Below are 15,929 nucleotides of genomic sequence, written 5' to 3' on the forward strand. Positions count from 1 at the left end.
TTGACTCCTGATACAAAAATTACAAGAAAAACTTGGGTAATTTCCTGCTATAACTATATGCAAATTCTTGTTTGCTTTTGAGTGATACTCCTGTCTGATGACCCATGCATTGTGAACTCTGGATTTTCTAATACAAAAGACCCACTTAATGCCTTATAATTGAGAAGGTTGGCTTGGTACAGTCTTTCAATTGTTCAGATGGGCCATGTTCTGAGTCAGGAATTCAGTCTGCCTGGTGCTAGGTATAGCTGGGGCGTAAGCAGTGTAGCCTTTGAGGGGAGAGTAAAAGTGTTACAGTATAGAAGTTTGCAATTAGTCATTGGCTGCTTCATTTTTAATAGAAAACATAATTTAGCAATTTTTTTAAAATCAGGTGCTCTGTGGATGTGTATAGTCTTAAATCCCCACTGCAAGTTGGAGCAGAAGGCCAGTTGGCTAAAACAGCTGAAAAAATGGAACAGTGTGGATGTTTGTCCCTGGGAAGATGGAAACCATGGAAACGAGCTGCCCAATTTAACCAATGCTTTGCCTCAGGGTGCAAATGCTAACCAAGGTGAGCCTAAACATATGCACTGACTGCAACATATAATATAACCTCTATCTTATGTACTCTAGCCTTGCAGAATTCAGCACTCTTTCCTGGGACAAGTAACTTTCTTGTTGAGGAATGACCAGCCAAATTTATTTTCACTAATACTATCCTTGCAGAAAGAATAAATAGTTTTTTTCGTGCTGGGGCTGCAATATTTTCAAAGCAAGTATTTGTGTTTAGTTAGGTCTTCTAACTTTTCACCTGGTCTTTCTAAAAACTTGTTGCATGAAAATTGGATGTCCTTGAAGTATGTCATGTAAAAGCTTTTTGTTTCTTTGCTTGACTACAATCTTCTATCCCTTACGGTGTTGGGGTTTTTATTTTGTTTGCAGTTACAAAGCCTTTGGTACCTAGTCAAAGAGAGATCTGTTGCAACTGCATTAAACTGAGTGCGTGAGAAAGTAAAGCAGCTATTTGTGGGTTGTGCTCTGTGTTGTGCAGTCTGCATTGCCAGGAGTGGGGTGGGGGTGTAGAGGCAGCATTCTGCCTTCTTGGAGGAGGTGTCTCTTCTTACTCAACGTCATGCTTTCTAATTGAAAACGTGGTTATTAAGTCTGACAGAAGCCTTGTCCAGTCCTCTTAAAGCAAGATTTCTACTTTGTTAATCAATGGGGAAAATGCAAGATATTTCCCTGGTGGGGGAAAACCTCATAATCCTCAAAACACTCAGTATTTTGATAGATATTTCGTATAATTATGATAAAGTTAAAATGAAATGCTTATGGGGGGTGGCAGATTCGGGTTTAGTTGAGTTTTTCCTTGTTTCTTTTTCTTGGAAGATTACTTCTGAAGGAAATAGTTAGACTTTTTTTTTTTTTTTTTAAATAAATCTCACATTCTACAGCCAGAAGTTTATTCAGCATATAACTCCCTCCACAGGTGGGTTTTGCTCTGTGGATCTCTTGATGTTCAGCCCAACCTGGGCAGGCTAGTGACAACTTGGACACGGCATCTCAACAGACAGTGCTGTGTCGACAGAGTGCCTTTGCCATGGGAAGATGCCCACTAAGGGTTATGTCCATCCCATGGCCTTTGTACCTTTTTTTTTTTATTTATTTACAGTATTTGTATATGTTTCTGAAAAGAACTTAAAGTTAATGTCACTTTTCAAAGAGAACAGTTGAAAGTCCTTCATGTGCTGTTCATTCATCCCTTACCCTAGCAGCTCTGGGTCTGAGATGGGGAGTGTTGGGCAGGTTTGAGTAGCTGTGCCATATATTTTCTAGTTTGTTTTCAGGAGAGCTGTCAAACATCCTTCATCTTTAGCTGCTCCCTTTGCGAAGCCCTGTTTAGCATTAGCCTTGCTGTTCTGTAGATCTCCATTTCTGACTGCAAAAGGAAAGGCGCACACTTGGTCTGGCCTGTTGGGTAATAGGATGTGAAATGTCATCTGCAGCTCCGTGCAGAGGGGGGCAAGACAGGCCGCCATCAGTTGGGGGTCGTGAATAGGCGGAAGACAAGAGTACTGTGAATGACTTATTCACATATGAATGAGTAAAAGCTGATGCAGCTTTCTGAACTTGTGAAAATGACAGATTCATCGAACAGGCCCCATCGGACGGTGTTCACTCGAGCCATTGAGGCGTGCGATCTTCACTGGCAGGACAGCCACTTACAGCACATTATCAGCAGTGACCTATACACCAACTACTGTTACCATGACGACACTGAAAACTCGCTCTTTGACTCTCACGGGTGGCCCCTCTGGCATGGTAAGTGGCTAAACCGGAAAGACGTTTCCATGACTTGCTGCTTTGTTCAGTTTCTATGGCATTATTTTGGGGGGGATGGTGGGGAGATGAATGAAAAGCCTGGCAAAAAGAACAGAGGCTCCCTTGAAACACTGGTTTCAGAAGTAGTCCTTTAAGTTTCTTTTGCATAGTTTTAAAAACAAAACAGAAAGCAAACAAAAAAGCCCTTTGGAGCTAACCTAGCAAAACAGGCCACTGCAGACATGGAAGTGTTGCTATTCCTCAATTATTTTCTCCATTTTAGAACATGTTCCTACAGCCTGCGCGAGGGTGGATGCATTGCGATCTCATGGATACCCAAGAGAAGCACTGAGGCTAGCGATAGCTATTGTTAACACACTAAGAAGGCAGCAGCAGAAACAGCTGGAAATGTTCCGGGCTCAGAAGAAAGGTAAATGTGGGGAAAAAGAGAAGGGCAAAGGATGTGACAAGGTGACAATAACACCGGAATGGATCTTTGCATGAGAAAACTCTTTTTGAACCTGTAAAACTGAAGAGGTGCCTTTAACTCTCCATTAGAAATGGTTGTAGTGGAAATGTAATGTTCTGGCTATTGGAAGCTTTCTTTGTGAGCTCAGGAGGGCAAGGTCTTGATTCTGCCTTATGCAGTATGTCTGACACAACTGGGCCTTTATCCAAATCAGGGTTTTTGGTTATGCAATGTAAATATTAATTTGTATAATTTATAGGCTTTTAAACAGAGCTTTGTATTTGGCATGTCAGGTATTTTAAATTATTTCATCCTCTGACATATAATTTAGCAGATCTATATATTTCTGAGGCAGAAGCCTAAGTTCACGTTGAGGGTAACACTGAGGGAAAGTCTGCACTACAGAAATTCATCAAATTTGTCAGTGTCTTGCAAAAGTCTTCTACATTGCCCAAAATTTTATTGTTTCCAAATGGAGTTGGATTGACTTAAATGGAAATGAGTTTTTGCAACACTGTTTTTTATAAGATGCTCTGTTGTTATTCTTCTGATGAGCAATGCCCTCCCCCCTGCCCCCTTTTTTTTTTTTTTTTTGAATGAACATTGTTTAGATACAGTTTCCGTGCCACCTGATGCTTGCTACCCAAAGGAATCCTGCACTAAACTGTTCTTGGCTACTACAAGAACACCTTAATTCAAGCTTTCAGATCTTCACTGCTACTTCATTAGCTCTTTGTATCTTCACGCATTGTGAGAAGAAATACTACTGTGAAGTCATAAGTAAATATTTCAAATGTATGTGCAGGTGTTCTTCCATATATGAGTACTTAGTAGTTTAAGTGATGACAATGTAGACACCTGATTTAAAAAATCAGTTGGCAGTTCCTATGTGCCTCCCTTTCTGTTTCACAGTACCCAAGCTAGAAGTTTTGTATACTACTTTGGATCCTAGATTTGAACAAAACATAAAAGCGTTTAATGTTATTACAGGAATTTTTCTAAGTGATTTCTATCACGTAATGCATCTTTCCTTAAAATCCATCCCCATAAGTTTGCAGCTTTTCTAGCCTCTCAGGTCAGGGAGAGAAGCAAGGAGGGGTGGTTTGTACATTTACATACCTCTGACATGTGTAGAGTTCGCTGCAAGTGTGCTGGTCATCATACAGCCCCTTTTCATCCCCAGTTGCTAATGGAGTATCTAGACATTCAATACTCCTGTTCAGTTCCTGTTGCATGGGAGCAGCGCCTGTAGCTGTCAGGTGGTATTATGCTATTATAAATAAAAGATGGATTGTATGAAAAGTGGTCCATCCTATCCTGAAACAAAGAAGTTTGTCATTTCTGTATTGTCACTTGCTGCTTTTATATTCTTTCTTTGTACGTTCAAAATTTACATGTTTTTTAATACTGCAAAATGTTCTGGTCAACCCTATAAGCAGATGAATTCTGCAACCCCAGCCTAGCTTTAGATTTCAGTTCAGCAAACACCACATGCTTCTCCTTAGCTTTTATTCATGTGACTGATCTGACGTACATGGAACCATTTGTGTGGTTTAAAGTTAAATGCCTGTGTGACTGCAGGACTGAGGCCTTTGTTTGGTGTGACATAAGTGATCCAAATAAGTAGACACAATGGATGAAATAGAATATAAGTGAGTCAGTAATAAGTCAGTGTGATTAATTTTTTTTGGTAATATTACTTGCTTTTGCATGTCATGTATTGCACATGCTATTTGTTAGTAAGACAATGATTTACATGTTTGTTTTTGTATTGCATATCATTTGATTATTAAACAACAACAGCAATAAAAACAAAAACAACCTCATTCTCCTGAGCAATCAGTTCAACTGTGTGGCTGCATTTCATTTTGTAGCCTTACACATTCAAATAAGTAAGAAGTAGACTTTTTAGCATTTTAAAGATTTGCAGTAATACATGTGGCTTCTAAGAAAAGTGGCACTCCATGAATGAGAGTGTCCAAAGGCAGCTACAAGGTAGTGTTGAGTGGGTAGAGAAGCAGAGCAACCACAGTAGCTTGTATACAATTTTTAAATGGTCCTAATGAGTCTGATCTCCCATACCTCAGTAGTACATATGTGTCTTAAGAGAAAAAAAGCTGATTGGAGTGAAAGTGGAGGTTTAGTGGAGGACTTGTTAGTGTTAGATCAGAGGTTGGACTAGGACGTTGGAGGCCTCTTCCAACCTGTGATTCTGTGATTATGTGGGAACTAGTGCCAGAAGACCCTTAGTAAAAAGGAGATGGGGAGAATCTATACTTTTGTTATCACAGCCATGCATTCTTCAGGTCATTGTGCTACAGGATTTTGTCCTGTTTCAATTGATTTTATGTGTTGCAGTTACAAAGCGAAGTAGCCAAAAAAGCATGTTGCTGACTGAAATGTTAGGATGCCAGAATTCGCTTGATGCAATTAAAGGACATTTTTTTCTTACATACCTCATTTAACCTTTTTATTTCTTTTTAAAGGAGCTGTCATCCTGAGTTTATTACTTTAATAAATATTAAGATGCATGATAAGCTCACATTTTATTTATTAAAATAGAGCATATTTTAGAGTATTGCCATTTATTTTAGCATTATCATTTATATTAAAATATAAAAAATGGTACTACATCTTTTGAGTCGGGAAAAGGTTGTGGATATTTTGAAAAAAAAAAAAGTCACCAGGTCTTTGCTATAATTTTTTCAGCAGGTGTTTTCAGAAGACTTTCTGATATTGAGTAAAATTTCAAAAAACACTGCAGTTGCAATAGTTGACCCATAATGCACTTGCTAGTGCTTGAATGGTGTTTGTCCTTTGTTCTTTTTCTTTTTCTGCTTCACATATGCATAGAGGGCAATGGATACATCCTGGAAGATGCTGTTTTCTCCTTCTAAGCAGGGGTTACTGTTAATACTTTGAACTCTGTACTGAGAACATTTTAATCACTTTTAGTTCTATAATTGTTGTAAGCAGCTAACAGACACTCTTTCTCTCCCTCCTCTCTCCATCTTTTCTAACACAGAACTGCTCCACAAAGGAGTAACCTCGATAACAAATCTTGAAGGTTGGGTGGGACACCCTTTGGATCCAATCGGCACCCTCTTCAGTAGCCTCATGGAAGCCTGCAGGGTGGATGATGAAAGCTTCCACGGATTCTCAGACTTCATGGGTAAGGCTGTGCAAAGGGAGCTATATTTTATACATCTTCATTAACCAGAAACATTTTTCTATTTTTCCATTCCAAATTAACTTTAGAGCCAGTGTTATTATAAGAACTCATTCTTGAAAAAAATCTGTATTTCGTGCCTGAAATAAAAGCAAATAAGCTTTTATAGCAGCAACCCTTTCCACATACCTTCCCCTGTCCTTTTTTCTGAGACATTACAGAAGATCATAAAATCATATAGTAGTTAAGGTTGGAAGACAGCTCCATAGATCTGCTTACAGCAGTGTCAACTACAGCAGGTTGCCCAGGGCTGTGTCCAGTTGAGTTGTGAATAACTCCAAGAATTAACACTTTACAGCCTCTCTGGGCAACCTCTTCCTGTGCTCAACAACCTTCACAGTTAAAAAAAATCTTTTCTTATGCTCAGATGGAACATTGCATTTCAGTCCGTGCCCATTGCCTCTAGTCCTGTCACAGGCTACCACTGAGGAGAGTCTGACTGTATCTTCTTTACATTCTCCTGTCATATATTTATATACATTGGTAAGATCCTCCTGAGCCTTCCCTTTTCCAGGTCAAACAGCCCCAGCTGTTTCAGTCTCTGATTGTATGAGAGATGCTCCACTCCCTTAATCATCTTTGTAGCCCCTCACTATATTTGCTCCAGTATGTCTGTGCATGGGGTAGCCCTGAACTGGGCAAAGCACTCTATATGCCTCTCACCAGTGCTATAGAGAGGAAGGATCCACTTCTTTAACCTGCTGGCAACCCTTTTCCTAATACAGCCCAGGGTTTTAATGGACTTCTTAGTTACACATGCACATAATACTTCAAGTGAATGACAAAACACTTAAAAATGGTAACATACACAGTCTACAAAGAATGTTAATTGGAAAGTAGTGTTGCAGAATTTATGCATGTTTTCAGTCAGGTTGTGTGTGCCCATTTTAATTTCAATATTTGCTTCCCAGGAGCTTAAGTGATGCATTCTTCATTCTCAGTCTGTTTCCATGTCTGCAGTAGTTTGTGTGCACCCCATCCCTCTATAACTCTTTTACATGCACGTTCTAAATTTCCAATCTTCTTGGATCTTTGCCTCTAAACTCATTGTATTCAATTAGATTTTCTTCAGTAAACTTCTAAACCCATAACCACATATTCTGGAAGAACTTTTAATTAAAAGAAATCAGAAATCAGATTATTTGCAATTACCAAAATGCCACCACAAAACAAAACCCTGCCAACAAAACAAAAAACCCCAATAACCCACAAAATAAAAGTATTATGTGTTGAAAAGTAACTTCCCCTTACACACGTGTATGTGTTCTGCCTTCTCATATTCTGCAGTTGCCCATCTCCTTACATCTCTCCATTGTAATGTTTTGTTCTCTACTAGGACTGTTAACTGCTAGAGGTTGGAATAGCGTTTTGTCTATGGTATATCTGTGAAGTAGCAAATGAATTGGTAGTACTCTTTAAAGCAATTTATGGTTTGGTCTGTATGAAATTTACAGTCAATCTTTACTAGAACTAAGAATTGTTATGTCATTAAGATTTAGATACACTATATATGTTTATCATAAATACAACTGTAACATATAATGCAAAATCCTGAAAAGAGCTCCAGCAAACAGTGAATAATTAAAAAGTTGTGAAGTTATCATGCCTACTGCCCTTGCACAGTCCTAATAACCTCATCTGAAATCTATGCAGAGGTATAAATGCCTTCCCTTTCCACTTACACAACATTGAGGCTTTAAGGAGATGCAGAGATGAATGGGGGGAAAAAAATTAAAAAATTGAAATGCATCTTCCAATTTTGGTCATGTTAACACAAAGCTGGAGAAAACCTGTCTTTCTCCAAGTCATACAGTTTAAAGACAAACACTTTTATTTTCACTTGAATGGTTATTTTTTGAAACCTAATTGTTTTGTGTATTTCTCCCTTGTGAAATTGGATCAGGTAGTTTACATTGGATCTTTGGATCTTGAAATCAAGCTAAGTAATTTAAATCATTTAAACAAATGAATACTGACAGAGGTAGCATTTGTAAATGTGGCAATATAAGCAGATTATGGATTAGAATGGCTTACTGATGTGCTGTTCTTTGTTTCACCCTTTACAGAGAACATGGGGCAGTGCAAATCTCTGGAGTACCAGCACCTGCCTGCACACAAGTTCTTAGAAGAAGGGGAATCTTATTTAACGCTGGCCGTGGAAGTAGCATTGATAGGGCTGGGACAGCAACGAATAATGCCAGATGGCTTGTATGCACAAGAGAAGGTTTGTCGAAATGAGGAGCAGCTCATTTCTAAGCTACAGGAAATTGAATTGGATGATACTCTGGTGAAGATTTTTCGAAAACAAGCAGTCTTCCTATTAGAAGGTAGCTCAATATAGATGCTAACTGCTTCTTTAAACTGTCTTCACGTATAGAAGCCCACAGAACTAGTATTCCTGTGGAAACTGACCTTACATACTTAAGACATTTTTTGATGTAGAACTCCAGCAAAATGTTGTTTTCAGTCTCATATGAAAATCGAGCATATGTGAAATAATACCATGACTGTAGAGATGAGATATCTGCTGACTTATGAGCCTTCAATTTTAATTTTTATTGCAATTTGTTCTTTAGATCTGTTACTTGTTGTAATCTCCATATCCTAATTATACAGCCCAGACTCACAATTTAGTCTTATAGACATCAGTTATCAGCAGTTCTCAGGTAGCAGAATTCTAAAGGTCGCTTGCATCCTGAAAAAGGACTGTCAGCTTTGTAAATGCATGACGATTTTTACCTCTTTTCCCAAGTGAAAAGCTTAGAAAATTGACTTAAAATTGTTGGTACAGAAGTATAACATTTTATTTGTAGCAACTAGGAAATGAATTCCCTCTGGAATTTCAATCATACATGAAAATTAGAATATGTGTTCAAATATTGAGGCTTAAGGCCTGATCATGTGACTAAACTGCGACTAAGGAAATTTTCTGTTTGGGAATTGTGGTGGATTGCAATAGAATCTTCAGGGAAAAAATTGCATGCCTTTGCCTTTAGCTTTTAAAAAGGCTTAACATACCACTTAGCCTCATGTTTAGAAAGTAGCCTCATGGGTTCTGAGGTTGTCTTTCTTGCCTTTTTTTTTTTTTTAAATGGAAGAAGAAACTTTAAAGGAACTAATTAGCTGAAGGTAAGGCCCAAGTTTTGAGTGCCCGCTCAAGGGATGGCAGGAATATTGCTCTAGGTGTGTTGCAAGACTGTTACACAGCAGTCAGGTTTTGTTTTCTTTCTGTGAGACATTTGTCTTTTAAAACTTCTCCTTTAATGGAAAAGACACAGTATGCCCAGATCCTTAAAGACTTTGGTACCTGCTGATGATGCCATTTGAAACTGCAGAGAAGCTGCACCATAGAGAGAGTTTCCATTATGGTATGGCTATACTGCTGCTTTATGGCCTTTGGACAAGAGCAGCTGCTCACTGGATCCAGCTATTAGCAACCACAAGACAGGGATCCTATGGATTATAAAATCAATTTGCTGCATCTCCATACTGTTAAGGATGCTTCATGAGGAAAAGGCAGCATTTCTCTCAAATGTCCTCTCATAATTCTGGTTTACTACTTTGATCACTGATACTTTGTCATTTTAGAGTAGTAAATAAGTGATCGTAGCAAAAAAAAAAAAAAAAAATCTGCTAAAATAACTACCAATGAAATTGTGTTGAGCAGTGTACAAAGAGGGTCTTGCATTACTGTTTGCTGAAAAATTTAGCTTTCCTGCAATAGCTTCATCTTACGCCAGGTTAGTCAGAAACTGTCACCTCACATGGAGGAAATGCTGTGCTGTGATTGAAGATCGTAATCATATCAATTGTGTTTTTATAGTTAAAGTCTTGTGGACATAATGAAGAAAGCTTAATCCAATATTAAGCTGATTTCTGTGTTGTTAATGCAGATTAATGCTTGCTGTATGTAGCTAACATTTGGTGTGTGGGAAAGCAGAATGTTAAGACTGTGTTGCAAGAACTGTTTTTTTTTTTGCGCGTTAAGTTAATGTTAAGTTTTTGTTTGCAAAGTCAATGGCAGAATATATTTTCAAATAAATGCTTTGTCATGTATTCCTCATGTCCTAACTGAGTTTCTGACTGACCACCAATTGGCAAATGTACACGAAATGGTTTGTTTTGTTGAAGCAATGCTAGCTAGTTTTCAATGGCTTTCAACTTCACTTAAAATGATTATATGAGGCACACTGTGTCACCTACTAAATCTTGCCGTTTCCATTTTAATCAGTCCCAGTCTTCACAAATGCCCACCTATGGAGCTCAGATTTTTTTCCATGCCTAGTGATTTTTATCTTTGTGTGTTGTGCTAAAGTGCCAGTCAGAAGAACATTGCTGAAACAGCTGTGCTGCTCTTAGCTGTTACCACCTCCATCTCGTGGAGTTCATCCTCCTCTGCAGCAGAAGTGGCTGCTGCGTAAATTGTGCACATCCTCATCTGCTTCAATGTAGGGCCAATCATGGTGGTCTGAATTGCTGCTGGACACTGTTTAAAGGACGTGTGACTCTGCAGTGGAGAAGTGTGCTCACCCAGTCATTGTCCATTCAGGTGTGGTGGGCTGAAAACTGCAGGAGGAAGTAAAATCCACTTCTCCCGCAGTAACTCCTAGGACTGCTGGCTGGTATCTGTGCTGTAATTGCCCAATAATACTTAATGTATGATTCTTATTCTATATCTTGCAGCATTTTATTCTAGCTGCTGAAGTCAAAAGCTGCTTAACACAGTGTTCCTGTTAACAGGAATAACAGCCTCAGGGTTGCAGGGAAAATGTAAAAATGGGATTCATAGTCACTGTGAACATTCAGAACTCAGCAAGAAAATAGTTGAATTTCAATTTTCTTCTAAATTGTCATTTCTGCTGTCAATCCTGACACCACTGTTATGAATTTGAAATACTGCAATGACTGCACTGAGTGTGTACGAAATCCATTGTCCTAGCAATTGGTATAGTTTCCCAAAGCAAATAAAATTTTTAAGATCATGGGATGTAACAGACTAGCAAAACGAGCTTTGGTATGAAGTCTGACCTAGTCTTCTCTGGAGACAAAGTCCATATCCAAGGGTTATTTAAATACTTAATGTCACGTGAGACATTAATAGGGATCAAGTGCTGCTATAGTGATTGGTCATGAAACTTCAGTCAAAGATACGCACTTTTCCACTGTCACTACACTTTTTTTTTTTTTCCCCACAATGAATTTTGAGAAAGAAATCATGCACCAGCAGTGGGTGCATAGGGAATTGTATGCATAACAAAACTATATGGAGGCAAAACTGGTTTTAACACCTTTGACTTTTGTATACCATAAACTTGTGGAATGAGCCCCATAACGTGCTGGAACCATTCTGTCGTTTGAATGTGCACTGGTAGCATGCTTAATACTATGCAATTTGCAGTCTGTCTCATTTTCTCAAATAATATATAGTATGTAATGCATTTGTAATATATCGTTTATATATGGTACATGTAGAGTATGATTCACAAAAAATATCAGTGCAGTTTTTAACTTTTGTACAGCAAACTCTGTCTCTGAATTCCAGTTCTAGCTCAGGATATAGCTACTGGTTTTGAAGGTGCAGAATTTGTGTTTTAACAATCTGTAAAGATGGATGTTCTCTTTCTCTTTCCTACAGCTGGACCATATAGTGGTTTAGGTGAAGTCATCCATCGAGAGAGCGTTCCAATGCACACATTTGCCAAGTATCTTTTCACCTCTCTCCTACCTCATGATGCTGAATTGGCATACAAAACTGCACTGAGAGCCATGCGGTATGTATTCACAAATCATCTAGAAACACCACAAGTAGCAGTTGAGAAAAGGGGGGGGAAAAGCTTGATAAAGACCCTTTAAGAAGAAAGTACTTTGGTTTTGTCATGTCTAAACGCAAGTGATGTTTGTAATAACTACAGTATAATCATCTATAGATGTACAATTAGTGTTTACCTGCAACCATAAAACAGCATTCTTTGTTACAATCTTTTGTTCTAGAATACCCCTCTGGTATACCACCCCTATGTGGTTTTGTGTTCAGTAGTGGTAGCTCCAGCACGTGTCCTCACCCATGGGTTTGTGTGCACATGATGGTAGTAGTGGTGAGGAAATAAGGAAAGAGACATCCTACCAGCAGTGTCAGTGTCTAAGTCTGCTGCTTAGCCTGTTCTGTAGGACTATTTGTTCCACCAGTTGTCTTTATAAATTAGCTCTCAATAGTAGATTTGAAACCATATGGTGTGGTCTGAGCCTGTGTTTTTTTCTTGTGCTTCACAACTAAGCAGTCTTGCACGCTTCTGGGTGAACATTGGGATTTAAATGGAGTATGTCATATGACAACAAAATGTGTGACTTGCATCTCATTTGTCTTCAGTAATTGGGAGAAAGATGTTTCTTGGGGAGTGCTCAGTGTGTGTTGGCTTAAACTCAGGGCAGGCCAGATTGCTAATGGTGGCTAAGAAGAGTTGTGAAGGAAGTTTCAGTGGCCTAAATGATCAGTGAAAAATCTATCTTGTCCTCCTACAGTGCAGGCCTCGTCTGGGTTGCTTGGTTGCTATCAAGAACTTGTAGTAAATGGTGGTTTACAAAGAATAGGAGCAATCAGGTACCCAACTAGAGACACGTGTTGGGTTTTCATGGTCATTATTATCAGGAATGATTGCACAGTGATTGAAAGACACGCTATCAACATAAGTAGTATACAGCTTCATCAGACAGTTTATATCCTAGTGGCCTGAAGATACGTATTTTTTGTAGTGTTTCTGCAGAATGCTAAACAGGGAAAAAACAGTTGTGTGTTCAAAGGACTAAATGTGAGAAATTCAGGAGCTAGATTAAGAAAACAAAAATGAATTATTTACAAACTGTTGAGAACATTCAAACATTACGTTCAGAGCTGCCTGGGTCAGCTAGGTATACCCCTTTTCTATCATTACAAGTTAAGTGCATCAATAATCCTGGTTATATCAGATCAGCAAGTTAGCATAAGATGTGTATTAAAAAGAGAAAAGTTGGACTTTTTTTTTTAAATAGACTTCTGTCTTTGTTTCCAGTCATTATCTTAAAATGTTTCTCATATATTTGTTTGTGTGGGGTTTTCTTCTTTAATCTAAGCTACATTGAGAGGTTGGAATAGAAGTACTTTGCACAGCACACTGGATGCTTCAGTGAACATGACAGCAACATGCCATTCCTCTTGAACAAGGACTTGGGCTTTCCTCAGAAACAAATCATAATTGAAAACTTCTCTGGAAGCTTCCTTTGTCTGCTGGGAAAACAAGCAAGATGCTGAAATATGATGAAATCTCCACTTAGTCTTTGGGAGCTCCAGGCTTTTTTTTTGGCATGAAGTTATCAGCTCAGCTGAAGTTGTTTCTCAGTATCGGAAAGATCTGCCTGTTTGTTTCAATCTGGTGAAATCACAGGAGACATCAGCAAAATGGGGCCTGTTCTCCATATCCTTTCTGGTATCACCTTGTAAGGCTGATGAGAATTCAGTCCTAGACAATAGTCAATCTTCCTGCATTTTATTATTTGACAGTCTTCAGAAATGTAGACTCCCATCTTGAACTGTGCCAATGGCAGATACAGACACTTTCTATTCCATGTCTGTCTGCATTCTTCAGTACTTCTCAAAAACCTTTAAGCAGGTTGGTTACTCTTCCCATTCACACCAAAGTGGTATTTCATGTTACAAAGAACTCCTGATAAAAGCAAAGGAAAAAATGACTTAATGTTGCCTTGAGGCGGAGAAGAGAGCAAACCTGTAGGCTGAATGTTTGTCTTATAGTTGTGAGGTGGAAAGGATCAAAAGAGAGAAATTTGAGCATCTTTTCCTCCATGGCAAAGAGGAAATGGCAATGTCACAGACAAAAATCTCACCTGGAAATGGGTAAAGGTGCTGCATAGGAATTTATACGGCTGCTTATGCTTTTTGAAGCAGAACATATTTCTTTCTTCAACATTTTTTCAACGAAGTTAACTTTTCAAAACCATAGCTAATTGCTTTCCACACATAAAAGTATTTAGTGTCAGTCTACGCTCAAGTCTACATGAATCATTGACCCATGACAGTAGCTCTGGAGTTTTTGCCTGTCTGTATTCAGTGTCATCTGTTTGTGCTTCATTTTTTTTTTTTTTTATCTTCTTTTAGTGTGTGGAACACACAGTATGAAACCAATAGAAGCTGAGACTGTAATGCCTACCATGCACCTCAGATTTGCAAGGATTGAGTGTGCTGTCCTTGATGGTCACTTCTGTCTGCAGTTCTCTTCTTGCAGCACCATAACATATAGAGCAGAGCCTTGAAAAATGTGGATCTGCAGTGACCTAGTTGACTGCTCACTTGGAATCTGAACATTTGGCTTAGTTTGACTGATCCGTTGTTAAGCCTTAAATTCACCCAGGGTTTGGGATCCAGGCTTTAATGGTGATGTTTAATCACAAGGTAGCCTTGCTAAGACCTAGCAAAATAACTGATGTTTGAAAGGGGAGGGGAAAAAAAAAAAAAAAAAAGCATGCTAAATCTGCTGTGGCTTGTGCTTGTTCTGATGTTCCCTAATCTTGCCAAAATTGCATGAAAGCCACCGATTCACAACAGCATTTCCTTTTCACAGTGAAGGAACATAGAAACTGGCAATGAAATTCAGAGTGACAAAAGATTTCCCCAAACAGCCTCTTCCTTTCATGTTCTTTGTCTATTTACTGTTACTCATAACCTAATAATCCCTTTTGCATTTTGTAGTTGGAATTTTTCCTGTTTATTGAAACCATTTAATAATACATCTTTTCCCCCCCCCTCTCTGTGTATGGAAAAAATCAGCTAAAGAACTTACACATATTTTATTTTTACACACACAAAGCTACGTAAAAAGATGCCTCAGTGGTACTAGGAAAGAGATTTGACTTGATAAAAATCAAAGGGGCAGTTGGTTAATCTGTATTTTTTCATACTAGCATGCACATACATGTGTCTGAAAATCTTAATGTAACTCACTGATGGTTATTTATGTGGTGTGCTGTATTTATATGTGCCTGCTAAATACCCTGACATATATTCAAAATGACCTTTCTTAGTGAGTTCTTAAAGATACTCTCATATGCCTCAGGAACCTAGAGAAAAATGGTGGACCTGTTGCAGATACCTTAACACTTTTATCTTAAGGTCCCTGTTTGTACTGCGAAATAAAAGCGTCATACACTCTGGTTTCAGAAAGAACTTAGGTATTTATTTGAGTGCAGAAAATTGTAATATGTTTATTTCATAAACAATATTTCTGTCACAGAAAATCACAATGCATTGGATTTTTAAAATTATTCAGTATTTATCAAATTCCCTTTGTCTTTCCAGATGCATTCCTACTAGAAAATCTCTTACATGTGAAAGAGGGTAGAAACAGAAGCATGAGTTAGTGACACAGGGCAAATAAATTTTTGAAGTCCTAAACCAGTACATCCATCAGATCATGGAACTGAATAGTTTGCTCAAGTGGAAGTTTGGAGTAAGGTGTGTGTGTCCCCCAAGAGAACATTAGATATTTGATAAGTAATTGTACAGGATATGTGTAAATGAAATAGAATAGCTTAAAAATGTATCTGTTCTGCAGAAATACCTTAGCCTACAGCTCCTGTAGAAGTGAACTAGACTAGCTGCTGGTCATGTTAGAGTTGACCCTGCTGAGAGAATCCAAATGGCCTTCAGAAAACTTCGCAGAGAAGTCAGACACTGTTTCATTTGTACCAGCATTTGAGGTAGTTAACTTAGACCTAGCTTGGCTATGTCCATATGAGCTGTTGTATATCCTTAAGTAGGGTTTCATAACTCTTGCTATTCTGCGTCTTACTCTATAAGGGCATTTCCTTTGTCTGTAAAATTCTTCACAGTAGAGGTGGATGTTCCAAAATTGACTTATCTGACAGTACTTATGAAGTAGT

At 38.4% G+C, this 15,929-nt stretch overlaps 1 protein-coding gene across 2 annotated transcripts in view; it reads left to right on the forward strand.

Moving 5' to 3' along the window:
* Positions 1–15,929, forward strand: part of ZSWIM6 (zinc finger SWIM-type containing 6) — a gene marked incomplete at its 3' end in the record, with an annotated part of 112,703 nt that overhangs the window by 87,070 nt on the left and 9,704 nt on the right. The window contains exons 5-10 of one of the 2 annotated variants that reach the window (XM_084304907.1): positions 374–553; positions 2,128–2,304; positions 2,588–2,734; positions 5,799–5,945; positions 8,069–8,329; positions 11,638–11,773. In XM_084304907.1, the coding sequence (XP_084161033.1) occupies positions 374–553; positions 2,128–2,304; positions 2,588–2,734; positions 5,799–5,945; positions 8,069–8,329; positions 11,638–11,773 (1,048 nt within the window). The remainder of the gene's footprint in view (positions 1–373; positions 554–2,127; positions 2,305–2,587; positions 2,735–5,798; positions 5,946–8,068; positions 8,330–11,637; positions 11,774–15,929) is intronic. The other variant, XM_084304908.1, reaches the window with a different exon arrangement.

The sequence above is a fragment of the Netta rufina genome (assembly GCF_964035555.1).
Source record: "Netta rufina genome assembly, chromosome: Z".
NCBI lineage: Eukaryota > Metazoa > Chordata > Aves > Anseriformes > Anatidae > Netta > Netta rufina.